This window comes from Chrysemys picta, chromosome 1 (assembly GCF_011386835.1).
Source record: "Chrysemys picta bellii isolate R12L10 chromosome 1, ASM1138683v2, whole genome shotgun sequence".
NCBI classification, from domain to species: Eukaryota; Metazoa; Chordata; order Testudines; family Emydidae; genus Chrysemys; species Chrysemys picta.
The window spans coordinates 322,339,454-322,360,710 of record NC_088791.1 but is presented as its reverse complement, the minus strand read 5'-3'; the positions used below and the strand labels follow the sequence as shown (position 1 = coordinate 322,360,710).

At 40.5% G+C, this 21,257-nt stretch overlaps 1 protein-coding gene across 7 annotated transcripts in view; it reads left to right on the top strand.

Moving 5' to 3' along the window:
- The window catches only part of CEP126 (centrosomal protein 126), a 63,242-nt gene that overhangs the window by 20,915 nt on the left and 21,070 nt on the right, over positions 1-21,257 (top strand). For all 7 annotated transcript variants that reach the window (XR_010597861.1, XR_006175514.2, XR_010597862.1 and 4 more), the window contains exon 6: positions 17,409-19,599. Coding sequence is in view for 3 of the 7 variants with exons in the window: in XM_042854731.2 (XP_042710665.2) it covers positions 17,409-19,599 (2,191 nt within the window). In the remaining 4 variants the exon portion in view is untranslated. The remainder of the gene's footprint in view (positions 1-17,408; positions 19,600-21,257) is intronic.

Here is a 21,257-nt window from a genome sequence, read left to right as displayed (position 1 = left end):
CCTGTTTGTTTTCCCTTTTGGTTTGAGATAGCTAAAAAGCTCCTTGTGCAGCCACATTATGCTCCTGTGGCTCTTATTATCTTTCTTCTGCATTGGAATAGATGGATGTTGAGCCTCTAGTATTACATCTTTTAGGAACTGCCAGCCTCCTTAGACTCTTTTTCTTCCTAATTGGTCTTTCCATGGGACCTTGCCTACTATTTCTCTGAGTTGGCTGAAATCTGCCTTTCTGAAGTCCAGTGTACTGGACTTATGTTCTTATGTTTTGCTGTTCTTATGTTCTCCTTTCCTTAGGATCTTGAATTATATCAGATCATGATTACTTCCTCCCAAGTTCCCGACCACCTTCACATTCGCAACTAATTCATCCCTACTGATCAAAACCAGATTCTAAACTCCCAGACAAACTCCCTCTGTTTGCTTCTTCTCTGTACAATCTCTCCTCCTATTGGGAGCCATAGAGGAAGTTCTTCCTTTATGCAGAGGAAAGGGGTTACTTCCTAATTCCAAAAGCTAAAGAAGGTCTCAGACCCATGCTAGACCTGCAAGAGCTGAACAAATACATAAAAAAAATAAAGTTTCACATGATCAATCTGGTTTCCATTATCTCCTCCCTGAATCCTGAAGACTGGTATGCTGCCCTCAGCTTAAAGGATGCATATTTCCAAAATCAATAGTGGCAATACCTCAAAGCCACAGGAGATTCCTCAGATTTATGGTCAACAAATCCCATTATCAGTTTGCAGTCCTGCCATTTGAACATAAGAACGGCCGTACTGAGTCAGACCAAAGGTCCATCTAGCCCAGTATCTTGTCTACTGACAGTGGGCAATGCCAGGTGCCCCAGAGGGAGTGAACCTAACAGTTAATGATCAAGTGATCTCTCTCCTGCCATCCATCTCCACCCTCTGACAAACAGAGGCTAGGGACACCATTCCTTACCCATCCTGGCTAATAGGCGTTAATGGACTTAACCTCCATGAATTTATCCAGTTCTCTTTTAAACGCTGTTATAGTCCTACCCTTCACAACCTCCTCAGGCAAGGAGTTCCACAAGTTGACTGTGTGCTGTTTGAAGAAGAACTTCCTTTTATTTGTTTTAAACCTGCTGCCCATTAATTTCATTTGGTGGCCCCTAGTTCTTGTATTATGGGAATAAGTAAATAACTTTTCCTTATCTACTTTCTCCACATCACTCATGATTTTATATACCTCTATCATATCCCGCCTTAGTCTCCTCTTTTCCAAGCTGAAAAGTCCTAGCCTCTTTAAGCTCTCCTCATATGGGACCTGTTCCAAACCCCTAATCATTTTAGTTGCCCTTCTCTGAACCTTTTCTAGTGCCAGTATATCTTTTTTGAGATGAGGAGACCACATCTGTACGCAGTATTCAAGATGTGGGCGTACCATCGATTTATATAAGGGCAATAGGATATTCTCCATTTTATTCTCTATCCCCTTTTTAATGATTCCTAACATCCTGTTTGCTTTTTTGACCGCCTCTGCACACTGCGTGGATATCTTCAGAAAACTATCCACGATGACTCCAAGATCTTTTTCCTGATTTGTTGTAGCTAAATTAGCCCCCATCATATTGTATGTATAGTTGGGGTTATTTTTTCCAATGTGCATTACTTTACATTTATCCACATTAAATTTCATTTGCTATTTTGTTTCCCAATCGTTTAGTTTTGTGAGATCTTTTTGAAGTTCTTCACAGTCTGCATTGGTCCTAACTAGCTTGAGCAGTTTAGTATCATCTGCAAACGTTGCCACCTCACTTTTTACTCCTTTCTCCAGATCATTCATGAATAAGTTGAATAGGATTGGTCCTAGGGCAGACCCTTGGGGAACACCACTAGTTACCCCTCTCCATTCTGAGAATTGACCATTTATTCCTACCCTTTGTTCCCTGTCTTTTAACCAGGTCTCAATCCATGAAAGGACCTTCCCTTTTATCCCATGACAACTTATTTTACATAAGAGCCTTTGGTGAGAGACCTTGTCAAAGGCTTTCTGGAAATCTAAGTACACTATGTCCACTGGATTCCCCCTTGTCCACATGTTTGTTGACCCCTTCAAAGAACTCTAATAGATTAGTAAGACACAATTTCCCTTTACAGAAACCATGTTGACTTTTGCCCAACAATTTATGTTCATCTAGGTGCCTGACAATTTTATTCTTTACTATTGTTTCAACTAATTTGCCCGGTACCGACGTTAGACTTGCTCGTCTGTAATTGCCGGGATCACCTCTAGAGCCCTTTTTAAATATTGGCGTTACATTAGCTATCTTCCAGTTATTGGGTACAGAAGCCAATTTAAAGGCCTATCCACAGCCCCCATGTTTTTACAAAGTGCATGAGAATAGTGGATGTGATCCTAAGGAAATCAGGAGTTTAGCACTGGGGTTGCTAATAATGAGGGAAAGTCAATCCTCTCACCTGTTCAGAGAATACAGTTTACAGGAGCAGTCTTGAATTTTATGGACGCCAAAGCATTCATCCCACAAACCAGATTCTAGACAATGTTGGCCATTTCATTAGAACTGACAACATGGAATTGCCTCTGGCTTCTGGGGCACATGTCCTCATGTACTTAACGTGGTTTGACGTACCAGGCTGCTTCTCAGGAGTCTGCAGAGCAGGCTGTGCTCAATGTGCTCTTTGATTCGTGATCCGCTGGACATGGTGTTTCGAGTACTCACAGAAGTCTTAGCCTTTTTGGACCGGTGGATGGACCAGCGTATGTGTGGGAATTTGGTTTGTTTCCCCACAGCCTACTTTGACTCTGGTTATAGACTCTTCTGCCTTAGGTTGGGGAGCCCACCTAGGAATGCTGCAGACAGTGTTTAGTCTATTCTGGCCAGGATTTAGCTCTCCATATAAACATGAGAGTTGAGATCCATTTGTCTAACTTGTCATGCTTTCCTCCTCCATATCAAGGGAAGGAATTTACTAGGTCTTACCAACAACAGAGTGGAGATGTTATATATGAATAGACAAGGAGGGACCAGATCAAAACTTCTATGCCAAGAGGCAATACTGCTTTGGTAGTTTGGCATCACCAGCTCAGTCCACTTGAAGCCTGCCTCCTTCCAGGTGTCTAGAACTATCTGACAGATGGATTGAGCATATTTTTCACCAGTCACCATGAGTTGATTCTCCAGCCAGATACAGTGAGATACCTTTTCCAAGTCTGGGCCATTTACTACATAGACCTGTTTTCAATCCAACACAACAGGAAGTGTCATCTGTTTTTTTCACAGGCAGGTCAAAGTCCAGGGTCTCTGACAGATGCTTTCCTGTTGCCCTGGAAAGACAATCTCTTGTATGCATACCCTCCAGTTCCACTCCTACCCAGTGTTGTTAAAAATCAACAGGACCATGCACTTATAATTAGGGCTCTACCAAATTCATAGTCCATTTTGGTCAGTTTCACGGTCTGAGGATTTTAAAAATCGTCCATGTCATCGTTTCAGATATTTACAGCTGAAATGTCATGGTGGTATAACCATGGGGTCCTGACCCAAAATAGGTTTGCGGGGGGATTGCGAGGCTATTGTAGGGGATTCGCGGTATTGCCACTTTTACTTCTGCACTGCTGCTGAAGGAGGCACTGCCTTCAAAGCTGGGCAGCCAGAGAGCAGCAGGCAACACAGACATGAGGGTTGCATGATATGATGGGGGGAGTAGGGCCAGCCTTACTGGTGTGCGACCGCCCAGGGCCCCATGGTCAGGGGGGCGCTGTGATTCCCCACACACAGCCAGCCCAAGGCCCCTATGACCCCCGAGAGCTGGGCCCAGAGCCAGGAAGAGGCAGGGCTGGGGACAAGGGCACTGGAACCTTTTTAGAAGGGGGCCACCACCAGCACCGGAACTGGAGGGGCCAGGGGGCTATGCCCCACACTTTTTAACATGGATGTAGTTTGTAGGACAGGGACCAGCATTGCCTCCCCAAACTGCAAGTCTTGGGCACACATGAAGCACCACTGGCAGGGGCTGTGCTTTGTGGTGGAGTTGCTCCCACCCCCCCGAACTGCAAGCCTCAGGCAGGCATGGAGCACCGCTGGCAGGGGCTGCACTTTGTGGTGCTAATAACAGTGATCAGATCCCCCATCATGTAGTGCAGCCCCTGCCAGCACCGCTCCGTGCCTGCCTGAGGCTTGCAGTTTGGGAGGGGCAATGCCACCCCCTGCCTCCCAAACTATGCCTGTGTTAAAATCCCCCCCGGTTCTGGTGCCGTTGACTTGGTGCTCCTACCATGCGCCGGGCTGCAGCTGCTAGTCCCAGCTGGGCTGGGGAGGGACGGGACTTCCTCTTCTCCTGCAGGGGCTGCAGACAGGGACAGGTCAGACCCCACCTCTGGGAACCTCCCCCAGGTGCAAGAAGCTCTGCGGCCGCTCCCTCTGCGTGACACCTCACAGCATGGATTAGGTGTGATGCGGCAGGAAGAGGAGCGAAGGTGCGGAGCTTCCTGCAGCCAGGGGAGACTACTAAGATGATCTGAGGAATGGAAAATCTACCTTATGAAAGGAGACTCAAAGAGCTTGGCTTGTGTAGCCTAACCAAAAGGAGGAGAGGAGAGATACAATTGCTCTGTATAATACATCCGAGGGATAAATACCAGATGGGGAGGAGTTACTTAAGTTAAGCATTTATGTCAGGGGTCGACAACCTTTCAGAAGTGGTGTGCCGAGTCTTCATTTATTCACTCTAGTTTAAGGTTTTGAGTGCCAGTAATACATTTTAATGTTTTTAGAAGGTCTCTTTCTCTAAATCTATAATATATAATTAAACTATTGTTGTATGTAAAGTAAATAAGGTTTTTAAAATGTTTAAGAGGCTTCATTTAAAATTAAATTAAAATGCAGAGCCCCCTGGACCGGTGGCCAGGACCCGGGCAGCGTGAGTGCCACTGAAAATCAGCTCGCGTGCCACCTTCGGCACGCGTGCCATAGGTTGCCTACCCCTGATCTATGTGGACATCAGAAGAAATGCTATAAACTGGCCATCAACAAGCTTAGGTTCAAAATTAGGTGAAGGTTTCTAACCATCAGAGGAGTGAAGTTCTGGAACAGCCTTCCAAGAGGAGCAGTGAAGGCAAAAATCCTAACTGACTTCAAGACTGAGCTTGATAAGTTTATGGAGGGAATGGTATGATGGGACTGCCCGTGATGGCATGCTTCATTGGCAACTGACAGTAGCAAAAATCCCCTGGAGACAGGACACTAGATGTGGGGGGGGCTCTGAGTTACCTCAGAGAATTTTTTCCCAGGTATCTGCCTGGCGGGTCTTGCCCACATGCTCAGGGTCTAACTGATCACCATAGTTGGGGTCGGGAAGGAATTTTCCCCGCGTCAGATTGGCAGAGACCCCGGGGGGTTTTCACCTTCCTCTGCAACATGGGTTGCAGGTCACTTGCAAGTTTAAACTAATGTAAATGATGAATTCTCTGTAACTTGAAGTCTTTTAAACCATGATTTGAGGACTTCATTAATTCAGCCAGAGGCTAGGGATCTATTTCAGGAGTCAGTGAGGTTCTGTGGCCTGCAATGTGCTGGAGGTCAGACTAGATGATCACGATGGTTCCTTCTGACCTTAAAATCAGTGAGTCTACAATGATCACTCACTTTTCTCCAATTACATGTCCCTCAGGTTTTTGAAGAGCCTGGGCCAGTTATATCCTCAAGTAGAGGATCCTATTTTCCCTTGGAACTTAAACTTGGTGTTAGCAAAGCTAATGGGTCTGCCCTTTGAACCATGACTACCTATTCATTGTTTCATCTTTTAATGAAGGTGGCAATTACCTGTGCAAATATAATAGGAAAATTGAGAGGTCTGGTATCTGACCGGCTGTATACAGTCTTTTGCAATAACAAGATGCACCTATATCCTCATCCAAAGTAGTTTCTCACTTTTACATTGATCAGGCAATATACTTACCAATTTTCTTCCCTAAACCTCATGCACACACTGGCTGCTAGGAGGGTGTTAGTGTTTTACTTGGATAGGATTAAACTGTTTAGGTCATCCTCACAACTGTTTGTGGCAGTTTTGGACAGGATGAAGGGGCTTCCAGTCTTATCCCAAAGAATCTCGTTGTGGATTTCCTCACGTATGTATTTGTGCTATGAAATGGCCAGCGTAACTCTGCCAAACAGTATACTAACATACTGAAAGAGACCACACACAGCCTTTCTAACTCAAGTATCTATTCTGGACATTTGTAGAGCTCCACCTTGGTCTTCAGTACATACTTTTGCTTCTCATTATGCTATCTCAACAGTCTAAAGATGATGCCAGATTTGGACATGTGGTCCTTCACTCAATATTCAGGTAGACTCCAATCCCACCTCCAGATTGAATTGCTTGTTTAGTCAGCTGAAGTGGAATTGACCTGTGTAATTTAGGACCAAAAACAGGTACTAACCTGCTCCGTAACTGTTGTTCTTCCAGATGTGTTGCACATGTCCATTCCACATTAAAAAATTCTTACAGCCATTTAGTTGAGCGAAACTAGCACCGCCATGCTTTGTAGCAGGGACTTGAAATTTGGAAAGGAGGTTGCTCAGGTATCAGGGATGTTTTTTGTAGTCCATATAAAATTTGCCTGTGTTATAAGCCTCTAAAAATTCTCAGTTCGCACCTGCTTTGAGGAGACCTGTTAAAGTGGCAGTTGAATTTGCCAAATATTCCATCTGTAATGAGCATGCTCCAGTCCAGCTCCAGGGCAGAGGCTGAGCAGGCTTTTCCCTGCAACTGCTCCTTTTGGCAGCCAGAGGACACTTTAATGTTGAGCACAGTAACTGAGAGTAACTTCTCTCCCCTGCTCTCAGTGCTTCTGCTGCTGGGGCCCAATCCAGGCAGTGTGCAGGAGAAGGAGGAAACAGTCTGACTGGACTGCAAAGGAGTAAGTAATGCAGGAGGTGAGGGGAACAGGGAGAATGGGAGCAGGGAAAATAAAGCATAAGGGACAGCAGACGAGAAAGAGGGCAGAACTGGAATTATAGGAGGGTTGGAAAGAAGATGGGGGGTGTAAAGGAGCAGAGGAGGAAAGACAGCCTGGGCAAAGGGGTGTAAAAAGAAATAGAGCACACTCACTTAGAGACCGTGAATTGAACCCAAGAGTCCTCAGTGTCTACATTACTCTGCTGGTGGCAAATAGCTGTGAAACCCGGTGGCAAAGTGTGTGTCTCCTCTGCCTCTAGTGGCTGGTCCACAGAGAGGATGATAGCCTATTACATCAAATGGAAGAGGTCTGTGCTGTGTATGTAAAAGTGCATTCCCTAATGACGCAGATAAAATAAAAACTAACCAAAAAATAGAAATTTTATTTTAATGTAATTTCTTATGTTCAAAGAATGGTAGGTGGCAATTCAAGCACTCAAAAATTAGAAAATATCAGAATTAAGGATTGTGCATATGCATTATGTATGATAAAGACTTTAATTACATGATCCCAAACTATTTTTTCCACATGATCCCTGCCTCATTCAGTGCACAGGATGGCTGGGGCTTTGGAAATCTATCAAATGTGTATATAGTGGATGGTCTGCAGGACCCTGCCTCATTTGTTGCAGAAGTTGGATGGTGTGTAGTGGATTAGGCAGGGGATTGCAGGAAAAATAGGAGTGATCCCATTGTTCAGGAAATTGAATGTCACTCTGGTGAATTGGATCCTGTCTTTGTCTCTGCCACAGATTTCAATGGGTAAGTTTCTTAAACCGAAATGTTTACAATTGGCTGCTAATTGTGTTTTCCTCATTTTTTCTGGTACTCCACGAGATTTTCTGGTGCTCGGAGCACTCACAGCTGCAACTGAACTCCATTGGCTATGTGCTGGCTATAAAAATGCTAAGTATTCTGAAAAACCAGGTTCAAGGTGTCTCAATTTGGGGACCCAAAATAAGTGGACACTTTTGGTCTTTAACACTCTGTGCCTCGGGGTTGCCAGCTATAAAATTAAGATAATACCATGCAACTCATAGAGGTGTTATGAAGATAAATTCATTAATGTTTGTGAAGTATATATAATTGTGAGAGCATTATAAAAACACCCTTTAGGAAATCAGTAATTTTGCATTCAACTCAGGTGTGGAGGGTGTGCATAAAGGCGTGGTCCACACATTGAATGAGGGGAATAAAAAGAAATATTGAGTAATTAAATCCCCATTTACTGGACAAGGCAGAAAACTATGAAAAAATAGTACCTGATCTGTACTACACATATATAAATTTCATTGTATTAAACATATGGGAAATAATAAAAAAACTTGTTTTGTTTTTATTTCGTGATGAGTTGATAAATTCAACCTTGAGAAGACCAATCCTGCAAACACTTATGCATGTGAGTAACCTTGCTTGCATCTCTTTAAGTTGACTCATGTGTCCATTGACTGCATTAGTAAAGTTTCTCTTGTGTATTTGCAGAATTGAACTATACTTCTTTAAAGCTAAAATGTTAAAGGTAATTAATGGGAAAATGGAATTCATTTTTGCAGTACCTTTGCATTATTGTGGAAGGAGTTGACCTGCATCATCAGTTGCATCTTCAGTGCATGTTCTATCATGCTGCCTTGTTCAGAGATCTAGACATGACTGAGATAGAATGGAATGCTCTTTTTTTTATTCTGTTTGTCAGAGTGTCAAAAAGTTGTATGTTTGCAGTGTTATTGTAGCCATGTTGGTCCCAAGATATTAGAGAGACAAGGTGGGTGAGGTAATAACTTTTATTGGACGAAATATTAAAATATCAAATATTACATTAATTTTAATTTAATTTATTAATATTACTATTAAAATATATTTTCTCACCTACCTTGTCTTTCTAAGAAGTTGTATCGTTTCTTGGGCTAATTAGGGAAAACAGTTTCTTAAAAGAAGTGTTAGGGAGTATATGGAACTTGCATAGAAATCAAGTTTAATTTTGATGAAGAGTTATATTCAAAGAAATGGCCATTTTTATAGATTAAGACTAATAGCTAAAATTGAATGTGCTGGTGATATGACAGAATCAGGTAACCTCTATATTAATTTTCCTCTTAGAAAGGTGAATGACATCAAGTTTTTGTTGGCTCTCATTCAGTCCTGCAATATAGCAATGTAAGCCAGATTATTTTTCTATTCCAAATGACACTAAAGTAAAATTTATATTAGCTATAACCCTTATTAATCAAAGTAAAGTATAGCTGCCCAATTAAATTAAAATATAGCTGCCAGTGTATTTCTCAGAGTATTCTTATGTTAGTGAAATTACAATTGGTTCCAAGCACATGTGCTTTCTTGATTTATAGAATGAAATTACACCTTCACTCAAGATCTGGCAATCTGGGTTTGTGGTTTCAAGGGTACCTTGCATAGATACAGGGGTCCACTTTAGCAGATACTTATGAGGGTAGGGGCCACAACATAGCAAACTACAAATGAAAGGAATCTACTTCACAGAATAATTAATACCTCAAAGCACTTTGTTGTGAAGAAGTTAGGGTTGCTACACACACAACATGCCTGGCACAAACTACAAAAGCATGGAAATGAGAAGTTAAGACACCTAACAGTACATAACTATCAACTCTTCTACCCCCAAGTACACACCTTACCTTTACAATTATCATGAACACAACTTTAACTGTGCACGACTACCCCGTCCCTTTTGTTCTTCTGCACACTCCCATTTACCAGATTATATTTTCCCCAGCACTAGTAGTTGTGTTTGTTTGGTGAAGTGGTTGTGCTGGGAGAGGTTAGTTTTATAAAGGAATATAATCAGGAGGAGAGTTGAAAGTCAGGAAACATCAGAATTAAGGTTGCCTACGCAGTCTGTTTGGTTTCTTTGTGCATATGCATTATGATACAGTCTTCAATTGCATGATTGCAAACTTTTTTCCACAGGAGCCCTCCCTAATTCAGTGCACAGGATGGACTGAATAATCACCTATTTAATATGTATTTTCATCCTCATCATTCAGTTTGTGGCTTTATGCATTTGTGCGTCTCCACTAATTAGGTGGGTGGCCCTTCATTCTCTTGTGTGTGGCCGCCCAGGCACGCACCTTAGAGGGAACTATTCGTGGACCACCTGAATGCAGCTCGCAGACCACAGTTTGAGAACCTCTGCTGTATAGTAATGCATACACACAAGAGAGCCAAATCAAGGTTCCAAAAGGAACCTTAATTCTGGCTTTTCCTATCTTTTGAGTGCTTGACTTTGCAACATTAACGTTCTTTTAAAATAGTTTATTTAATGTGATTTCCTAAAATGTTTCCAAAATTAAAATGAATAAATAAATGTCTTCATGTGGACCCCATATTGTGACTATGGGTCATTAGTAAGGTTGGGTTCTTTAGATCTATAGTATAGCCTTCCACCACTTGAGCTAATGGAGAAACTAGTAGAATACAGTGCCATTATCATCCATATCAGAGGTTCTGTGGTCTGCGATCCTGCTTTTATCCTATCCACTCCATAACTCCTGCCCCTCTCCCTCCCCTCTGGTCTTGTAATGTAAAGTTTTGTGCAGCCTTAACTATAGGTGTTACAATGTGTGTTACGTGTAATTCCAAGAACCTTTATGAAAGATATTGTTCTCTACCAGATTTTACAGAGTTTATAGGATTTTAGACACATTTCTGTAAGACTTATATTCATTTCATCTTGTTCTGTAGGACTTTTCCCTAAGGGTTCCTCAAGTAGGGTTCCATCTGAAATGCATATTTAAGTTATGAAGCTAAATTTAAACATAAATGGATAAATATTAAAATGTTGGATAATATATTGTGCTTCTGGAAATTCACAGCCATTTGCAATAGCAGGTCTTATCCCACAGGGACAACAAACAGATTACCTTACTTCCTCAGACATCAATAATTCTCATAACTGTAAAAATGGTTATATGTAAATAGCAAATAACATGAGCCACAGAATGACCCCTGGGGACACCACATGGAGTTCAATAGTAATAGAGTCTAAAACTACTGGCAGTAGCCTTTGAAGTGAGATTTAAATTATTTTGGGGCATTGCCTCTAAGACTTGCACTGAATTCCATATACATCACTCACTGTCATAATTAAATATATTCCACAAAGGGTATTAGCAAATATAGAATATAGAAAGCATACTGGTAACTGAGATGTAGAAGATGAATTACTGGGTCTGAGCAAAGCCTTTCAAATCTCTGATCAATTTAGAAGCGTCAGGATATCAGTGTTTGTGACTGCTGGGGAAACATCTAGGTTTGGGGTAAAATTTTCAAAAGCACTTAAGTCCCATTAACACTCAATGAGAGTTATGCACCTACCCCACATAGGTGCTTTTTAAGACCCAACTTTTGGTATTTGTTGCCATCCTACTTATATAATCAGTAGTACAAAAATGAGACAGAGTGGCTGGAAAGACACTGGATTCTTTCAATTCCAAACCAGACAGAAAAGAATTTAGGATTTGAGTACTGTTAATGAAATTCTCAGTCCCAGAACATACATGATGGGGATTGAATATTTGGTTTCACCATAGTAAAAATTATTCACAGGAAAATGCTGTAGTTAAAATCAAACTTTTCCCCAGTGCAAGATGTCTTTTCCAAATATCAAAATAAATATTAAGGCAGTCTATAGTAGTTTTTTTTTTCAATATTTGTACATTCTATTTTCGTACTTCTAAGTTGCTTATATGTAGGTTTGGGAGGATTCGATTTTTATTGGTTAATATTGGTAAACGTTGATTTCATCAGACATACACAAACTTACAAAAAATATTTCCACCAATGATGATTGAAATTTACAGATAGGCAAAGTAAGAAAAATGCTGCTTGAGAACTTGAGTTTGATTTACCAATATTTATTTTGTATATTTTGACATAATAATTGACAACTAATGTTTTAATGGTTATAAAGCTTTAACTTTTTGAGTCTCAGTGTCTACTGTCATTAAATCCCCCCATATTTTTCTGCAGCTGTGAAAATTTAACTCAATGAAAATGCTTCAAACAATTAATACTATCCCTCAAACTTATTTTAAAAAAATCCAATTCTCCCAAGCCTACTTCTATATAAGCATGTGCTTAAGTGCTTTGCTGAATTGGAACCTATGTAGTTAAAGCAAGAAGAGTGCTAGAAAAAAGGGGAAAAGAAGAATGGTATTTTCAATAGATGATAAGCAGTAGGTTCTCAGTTCTTACACACTTTCTTTTAAAAGTAGGCTAGCATTAGGTGATGGTTATTGTACTCTTGGTGTTGTAAAACATCAAAAATGTAACCTAAAAAATGACTGCAAGTACAGTCAATCTTGCATTTCATTGCATGATGGTCATCAAAGAAGCCCACAAAACAAATGCAAGTAGAGGCTTCACAAGGAAGCAACTAGTATTAAATGCTACACACAGTCTTCACTGCTGTTGGCAGTAAGCCTCAGATCGCCTTTACTTCTTCCCTTACTTGCAATGCACATTGTATGGACAGGGAAGACCATGGGCAGAGAATGATCATGTCATAGGAATCAAGGGCTAAAGTGCTGTCCTCGTGTAATGAGATGCTTAAATGTATTTGCCTCTTCTTTGGCGGTGTAACTTGGTGGTTGTGCAACAAAACTCTCAGTTAATAGAGGTTCAGATTCCTTTGGATTCCCTGACTTGCTTATTGCTTTTTACTTTGCACTTACATAAGCAATCTCTGCACATGGTCAATGCAGGACCAAGCCTTAATGTAACAGAACGAGCAACAGAACAAATAGTTTAATATGGAGAGCTTAATTTTCCACTGCACCCAATCTGTGCTTGGGTGCAGTGAAAGAGGGAAGGCAGAGGCCAGCTTCAGCACAAGTTACAGCTGCAGGTGGGCAGCTTTAAATTACACCATTGATGAAATGTTCCCTTAAGGACCTTACCCCAATGGGCAGTCAGATATAGCAGACCCTCACTGTGCCACACACACCCTGCCATGCCCCCAGTCTACTCCTGACAGACTCTTCCCTTCTCTTATGTTGAGGGAGAGAGAGTTTCTGGCATATGAGCATCTTTATGTGGCTATTCCTCCTGTGCAGTGGAATTTTCCAATGAAAATCTCCAGCTATTTCAGGTTCACTTTGGTCCACTTATATGGCACAAAATGAACTTGGCTGACTGGAGAATCTAGGCCTGTCTACCTTAATGCCTACCAGACTTAGTGCCTTTTTAAATTTGATTTTAAAATGTTAGCTAATCAAAGGCAACATTTTCTAAACATTTCATACCCTGTGCTCATCTAAATACTATCAAAACAGTGCCAGTATGAAAATTGTCACCCATGCAATTAGATGCACATGAGATTTACACATAGTACATCCTCTATTAGGAGAACCTGCATTGCAGAAAATGAACTAGTAGGTGTTTTCCATTCCTAATTAATGTGTACTGTAATATGACCATCTGAGCGGGAACAAAAACAGTGGACAATAATGTTAACTATTTCTATGATGCTATGTAAATAAAGTATTGTGTACATTTTTAATAGAAAAGTTGTGAGAATCTCTTCTATTATAAGATACATAATACTTTCATTTGTCTAAATGTAAGTCACACTTGCAGAATTTTTCTTGCTTGAGTGAATAATATGTTTTGATGGGTGAGGTAGACAAACAGAAGTTGTGCCTGGGCTGATAAATTTTCATGATGCTTTTGCAAGGCTGAACTAAGTAAAATTTTCTGTCTGTAAATCAGAAAGCCTCAGTTTATTTAGCTACTAAATTTTCTCTTGGGGATTGATTTGACTGGGATTACATGGATGATCTTTATAAGGAATTATTCTGCGGGGTAGGAGAAAAGAATTCATACATATAAACACAATAGCAACTCCTGTTTGAAGTTTTCAGGCAAACCTCTGTGTGGGCACACTTGTATCGGTTTAAAACCGCGTCTAGCAGCTTAGCTTGCAACTTATAAATTTACAAATGCAACTAAATTGATGTAAGCCAAGTTTACTCTGATATAATAGTGTCCACACAAAGTTCTGCCTCAGTTTAACTAAATCAGTTTAGAAATACACCTTTACTTAATATGGTACAACTTTAGGTAGAGACCGGGTATAAATGAGAATAAGGTCCTTGATTTCTTGTTGCACATTTTTCCCAGCTGGAAATACTACAGCTAGTCCCAAGGTGTGGTCTTATGTAGAAAATTTAGAGAGGAATTTCCCCCCCTTTTTTTCCCTTCTTTCTTCAGCTGTGAAGCTCAAATAGAGGTTAAAATATAATTTGGCTAAAAGGAAAGGTTAATAAGTAACTAACAAAGCTCTATCTATTCTGTTTTACTAGAAAGACACCAGCTTGCATAGTCTTACTTTGAAAATGTTCCCTAAAGGGATCTTTGCCTACACTTGGTTCTTTGTTCTTGTATTTGGTTTCTTTATCTCAGATCATAACTATAATATAAGCCTGCACCAGCATCTGAACATTTAGTGCAAGATAAGATTTAATTCAACCATAAAAAGTCTTTCAAGATACTTTTGTATCTAAAGAGCTCTCTAATTTTTTTATTTTGCAATTGAAAATCATTGAACAACTTTAAAATATGCAATATTGTAGTTTAACAATAACATTAATATTAAATTAAATAGCATTCTGATGGGGAAAGATGTGCTTATTTATTAACAGATTTTTTTGTGGTTTCCTTAATAAGCCTTCAGAAATTCAACTCTTTCAACATAATTGTTAAAGGAGATATAAATTCTTACCACAGTTAGTCCTGTTTCTTGCAATTTGCAAATGTTTCCCTTTAAAGTTACAAGACAAAAAAAAAATAATGCTCGCACTATTATTCTTAATGCATCTCCTACTATTTTTTCACCAGAATGTAATTAGGGTTGCCAGGTATCCTGTTTTCTACTGGAACACCCAGTCGAAAAGGGACCCTGGTGGCTCCGGTCAGCACCGCTGACCGAGCCATTAAACGACTGGTTGGCTGCACTGCCGGCGCAGCGGAGCTGGCAGGCTCCCTGCCCCGCTCCCGGAAGTGGCCAGCATATCCTTCCGACTTCTAGGCAGAGGGACGGCCGTAGGGGCTCCGCACGCTGCGCCCACTCCGAGTGCCGGCTCCGCAGCTCCCATTGGTCGGGAACCGCGGTCAATGGGAGCTGCAGGGACGGCGCCTGCAGGTGGGGACGGCGCACAGAGTCCCCTGGTTGCCCCTCCCCCTAGGATTTGGAGGGACATGTTGCTACTTCTCGGTAGCCGCCTGAGGTAAGCGCCACCCAGAACCCGCACCCCTCACCCCCTTCTGCATCCCAACCCCCCGACCAAGTCCTGAGCTCCCTCCTGCACCCAAACTCCCTCCCGGAGCCTGCACCCCCTCCCACACACCAACCCCCTGTCCCAGCCCAGAGCCCCCTCCCACACCCTGAACCCCTCAGCCCCACCCCCCAACCTGGAGCCCTTCCCCATTCCGGAACCCTCACCCCCTCCCACACCCCAGTCCCCTGCCCCAGCTCAGTAAAAATGAGCGAGTGACTGAGGGTGGGTGGATGAGAGCAAGCGACAAAGAAAGGGGGGATGGAGTGAGCGGGGGAGTGGGATCTCAAAGAAGGGGCGGGGCGGGGCCTCGGGGAAGGGGCAAAAGGGCGGGGCAAGAGTGTTTGGTTTCCTGCAATTAGAAAGTTGGCAACCCTAAATTTAATTCACGTTAGATTCTGAAATCAATTGTCTAGTCTACAGTGTTGAAGCAGGGCATTACAACTATAACAAAAAGAAGTGGAGAGAAAATAGGAAAACAATTAAAAATGCAATTTTTCTTTCATTGTTTGTGTACAGTTTCAGACATACTACCTTGTGTAATGATCCCATTAGATATCATAAATTATTTATGTTCAGGCTTGGGCAGTACTGAAATGAAGACATCCACCGAACACCTAGGTATTGAATGAGATGACTTTGATGATTGAGTAGGTGCCACTCCTTCCTCTGAAATATTACTGTATTAGTGTCTCACTAAGGTGTTTTGGGGAAGTGGATGGCACTGCACTACTGTATGCTTTTGGATGTGATCTAATTTCCTTTCTCCTGAGAGACAAAAAGAAAGAAATCAAGATCCTATGTATTTCTTTTAAAATGTGTTATGTGTTAAGATACTCTTGTGATGAATGTTGTATAAGATCATAGGTGGTTGTGTTCTAACCACTAGTACTGAGAAAAGATCTCATGACACTTTGCATAAGGATATTCATTCCAATATTATGGACAAATTCCAGTTTCAGTTATAGCCATGGCCTCACTCCATCTTCTTTGTGCGGTTCCAGAAGTGTAAAGGGGATGGAAAGGTAGTTTAAATAATAATTTCCTCATAAATACAGTACAAAATACTAAAAGTTAGAAGCTATGCTTTTTTCTGATATGGTTCCTAATTCACAACCCCATTATCTACCTCTGCAGAGATCGTAAAATTACAGAGGGTTAGAAGGGATGAGGGTTTTACCATCAGATATTTGGTATTAGCAATAAACTTTTAAGGTGAATTTCATTGCAAACTGTGAAAAAAATGATTATTGGATTCTCCTGTCCACTAAATGAAGATAGCAAGAAGATGCATTCCCTTCATATAGGGGAACACTGTACTAGGTGAAAGTTGTCAGGGGCAGCATGGTTCTTGGACGTGGTGGAGAGTCAGGGCTTGAATATTTAAAATAACATGCATCTGTTTTATTAAGTGGACCAGTTTGAAAGTTCACATGGGAGCTGCATGTCTCACCATGTATTGACTGTAAAATATCTTAAAAAATAAAAACGCCTAATTGTTGGCATTTCACTGCTTAGTGCTGACAGTAACCATCTTGTCGGAAAGTAATGTAATTTGTGGGTCACACAAAATGAGATCAGTTCAGTGCAAGAGACAATATTTTGAAGCCCCACAACCCCACAGATGTAGATGTCCCTGACCACAGCAGAACTATTGTGGTTTCACTGCATGGATGGCAGCAGGATTTAGGAAACCGATGTGTATTGTCCCTTGAATGCCATAAAGCCCAGATCTCCAGGATGCTCCTTGTGTTTTAGCACCCAGGGAAGTGTTGAGGATTAGACAGTAGCAATAGATCCATGAATACACCAATATATTTTTTAATTCTGCTCTTGAAGAACTGATATAAAAACACAGAAATAAAATCCTTGAATTATACATCTGTTTCCTTAGAATGTGATCTCAAAAGTTCATTCTTTTCTTTTATAAAAGATGCCCAGATATCAATTGACTTGAATGAGAATACTTCAAGGCAATTGATGATGCTGTGAACATAAGAGTGAAAATAACTTCCATTACTCTACTGAAAGTATAGTAGTGTTTATCTGATTTTAACCTAAGCTTTAATTAATATAAAGAACAAAACTGTACTAATCAATACAATAGCATATTATGACTGTAACAAGTCCTGTTTTACTTCTGTTTCAGAATTTTCACCAAGAAGTCAACCAAATAACGAATTATGACAGCCCGTCAAGCCTGGATAGCCTTGAGGCAGGAGAACAAAATGAAAATTATACAACACCCAGTGAAACATCTTTGACTACACAGTGGGACGACTCTGTACCCTACAATTCACAAAAATCACAGTCTACGAATAAGAGCTTCCTTGATACACCTGAACTAACTTTTTCTAAAAATCAGCATGTAAATAATTGGCTGATAAATTTAGATACCCCAAATAGCCAGCCAAACGCTCCTTTTCATGACACTTTAGCTAAACAAAATGTTCTAATTCCTGCTGAAAATGTACACAATCCAAAACAGAAATCATTTGTTCTTAATGGAACAGAAAAAAGAACAACAGACATATGTACTTCTGATAATCAAATAACCTTTGTAAATAGTCCGTGTACTTTTCTGCAAAATAAGAAAGAGGAAAAAAACAATATGTTGAAAGTTCCATCTTCTGGAACGGTTAGTAGAGAGAGTTCATTAGCCACTGATAGCCCTGTGTTCAAATCCAGCAAAGCCTGGGCCACCTCTGATCCTACTCCAAGAGAAAGAGTTCTAGATTCTGTACAGGAGCAGAGTTCTGAACTGACTCAACAGAGAAGAACCACTTCATCAGTACAAACCTCAAATCAGCCTGTGGCAACACCTGTAATCTTACCTTCAAAACAGTGGAGTTCAACTGGTGTTCACAACAGTATTTTCTCATCTAATCCTTTACAAAAGGGCAAAAATACAAATACAGTGCCATGTACTGATAATCTAGACAATTTGTCAAAAACAAAAGATGAAAACATAAACAAATTTAATGGTATTAATCGGGGATCATCTTTATTTCAAGACACATCTAATGCTTCCATTTTGTGCAACACTGATCAAGAAGAGGACAAAAAAGAAGAAAAGGGAAATGTGGCTGAAGCCATGTCACCTTTGTCTAATACAAAGTTTAATTATGACTTGTCTGAACATCACAGATACCTGAGAAATAACATGCATGAGCGAAAGGGAGTGAAATTGCCCAAAAGCATTTTAAAGAAAGAATCTAAATATGAAAATTATTGTTTCAAAGCAGTGGTTTTGAACCGAAGGATCAGCTTTGGGAATCAAACTGCATCATCTATCAGAGACAGTCTAGAATTGGCAAAAATAAAAGGGAAAGATGCAGAAAATCAAAAGACCAATAAGAAACTCAGATGGTTTGATGAAATTGACAAAATAGTAGTAGAAGACGATGAAAAGTGTTCAGAAAAGACCACCACAGGAGTATCTCAGGCACAGTTGCAGCCATCTTATGTTCAAAGTAAACTCAATGCTTCTAACAATAATTTAAGAAGTCTTCCTGCTTGTACCACAAATTCTATCTGCACAGAAAATCACCAGGATTATCCCCCGATATTCACAAAAATTGTTGCTGCTGGGGGCTCAGAAAGAGACTGTATGCCTCTGCGTTCTTTTGTATCTACAGGTTACCACTTTGCTAAACAAGCTTGGATGGCATCAAAGGGTGATGAAAGTAAACCCCCTGCATATAGTGGTGACTCTAAAATTCAGAAAGGTAATCTGCGTAAAGGTAAGACAAAGATAATCAGAAGACCAAGATCTGCCAAAACCCAGTCAGGTTTTACACCTAAGAATAGAAAGGGCACTATAATCCGACCACAGTCGGCTAGTGAAGTTCATGAGATTATAAAAGCTCAGGGTAAAATCATTGTACCTCATCCACCACCTAAACCTGTACCAGGCAACAGGACTGATCAGAATGTAGCAGACACTATGTGTCAACCAGTAAATTCTTCCAAATGTCAATCCAACACTACAAATGGCAACTATGTAAATACAAGACACCTTTTGCCAGCAGATCAGGTTTTAAATAGAACCACTATAGAAAATAATAAGAGTATTACTTGCAGTTCTGACTTGGTCACTGTGACATTGGCACCCCCGCCTTCCTACAACGTATCTCCAAGTGAGCCTTTGGAAAAGACAAATTATACTTTAAATAATATTCAGACAATTGCCCAGCAAGACAGCTTGATAACTGGTACCAAAAGGAAACCTGTATGTGCAGAAAATGGACTACGTCTTGATCGTACACCAACTGATGAAGAAATAAATCTTTTGTGGCAAGGTGTGCATAGTGCCCTAGCTCAAAAGGATTATGCTGCGGGTAAGAATCATTCTTGTTTTTTTTCAAAATAGGGAGTTTTAAATGATAACAGGCTCTTGCATTCAGTTACGTACATTGTTTTCACCCTTTCACACAACAGTTTGAAGAGTTTCTACTTTTGTCATTATCTATCATCTCCTAGAGGCCCCAGTCAGAGATGAGGGCCCCATTTTCTTGGATACATTACAAGCATTAAATAAAAAGAAAATCCCTGCCCCAAAGACAGGTGGATGAAACAAATAGATGTGGGAGGAGGAAGGCAGAGAACAAGTTAACAGTAAAATGAATGAGTTTTACATGGTAAACTATAGCTTACCACCTGCCAGCCACTATCAGCTGGCAGGACTCTGTCATCTGGGAAAATGTTTTTTGAAAGGATCTCATGAAAGAGCCATAAATCTGCCATGTTTTTAAAGTGATTGCTCTGTAAATATTTGGTATTGCGAAGACTCTCAGTCTCGCTAACACAGGGAATGTTTCAAAGAAAGTTGCCCATGTTAATAGAGAAATGAAAGTGGAAGAAATTTTTAACAGCCATATGTCACTGTGCTGACAAATATTTGTGTCAGAGAGAATTTATAGAAGCATTACGCTTTACAAAAACATTTTCTGGGAACATTACTGGAGAAATAACTAGGGGCAAGACAGAGCAAAAGATACACAAGAAAATTTAAGAAAATAAATCATATCTTCCTGCTAATTAACTTTTAAAGCATGTTTCAGACTGATTAATTTATATTTACAAATGCTTTCCCAGTAACCCCTTTGCACTCTAGCCAAGTTCTGTGCCTTAGAGCAGTATTGGAATCCTGAGTCCCCACACTGCACCCAGCTGAGATGCTGTGTGATTTTCCAGCCTTGCAACTTCTTCCAGAGGCAGAGTCCAGGACTCCACCAACTCCACTTCATGTACCAGCAGCCACTCTGTGCCTCCTACCATACTGTTATGACCATCCTGAGGATCACTCATGCTGGTGCAGAGCCCCCTTTTATTAAAATAAAGAGCTTCCATGTCCCTTATTGGGCCTGTCACTTTATTTACAGTATGTACACTGTGTCTCTCAAAAACTACTTCTTTGGGGAAGAGCAGAGTGCTTTGAATATATTTTGTATGAAAGAGGCAGGAAGAGAGAGAGGAGAGTTTCTGTTTCCCTACCCTTCTGTGTCTCCATACAACTGAGCAGAGTAACTTTTAGAGACAGATTTTATGTGTCACATGCAAATATTTTAAACCTCTTCCCCCGGGTTTCCCCCCATACACACCTATGTCCTGGAGGGATAGATGGAGACATTCCCTTTTCTTTGAAAATCAGTGGTGGTATTCTTTTGGTATCTATTCATTATGTCTATTGCATTCTTTAAGTCAGATTATTTATATTAAATACCCAAATTTGGTTTTAGTGACTCATTATTTATATTACAGTAGTGCCCAAAATGTTCTCAGCACTGTACAAGCATATTAGAAGACACAATCCTTGTCCTAAAGTTCTTTCCAAGAGAGAGCAAATCCTGCACTGTTCTTCTTCAGTGACATATAGTGTTGCAACAATATCCTGAAGTTCAGCAGTGTGTGTGAGCAGCTTAGAAAACAAAAAATATTATTTGCTGCAACATACAACCTACTGTATATTAAAGAAAAACAAAATAGAGAGAGCAGT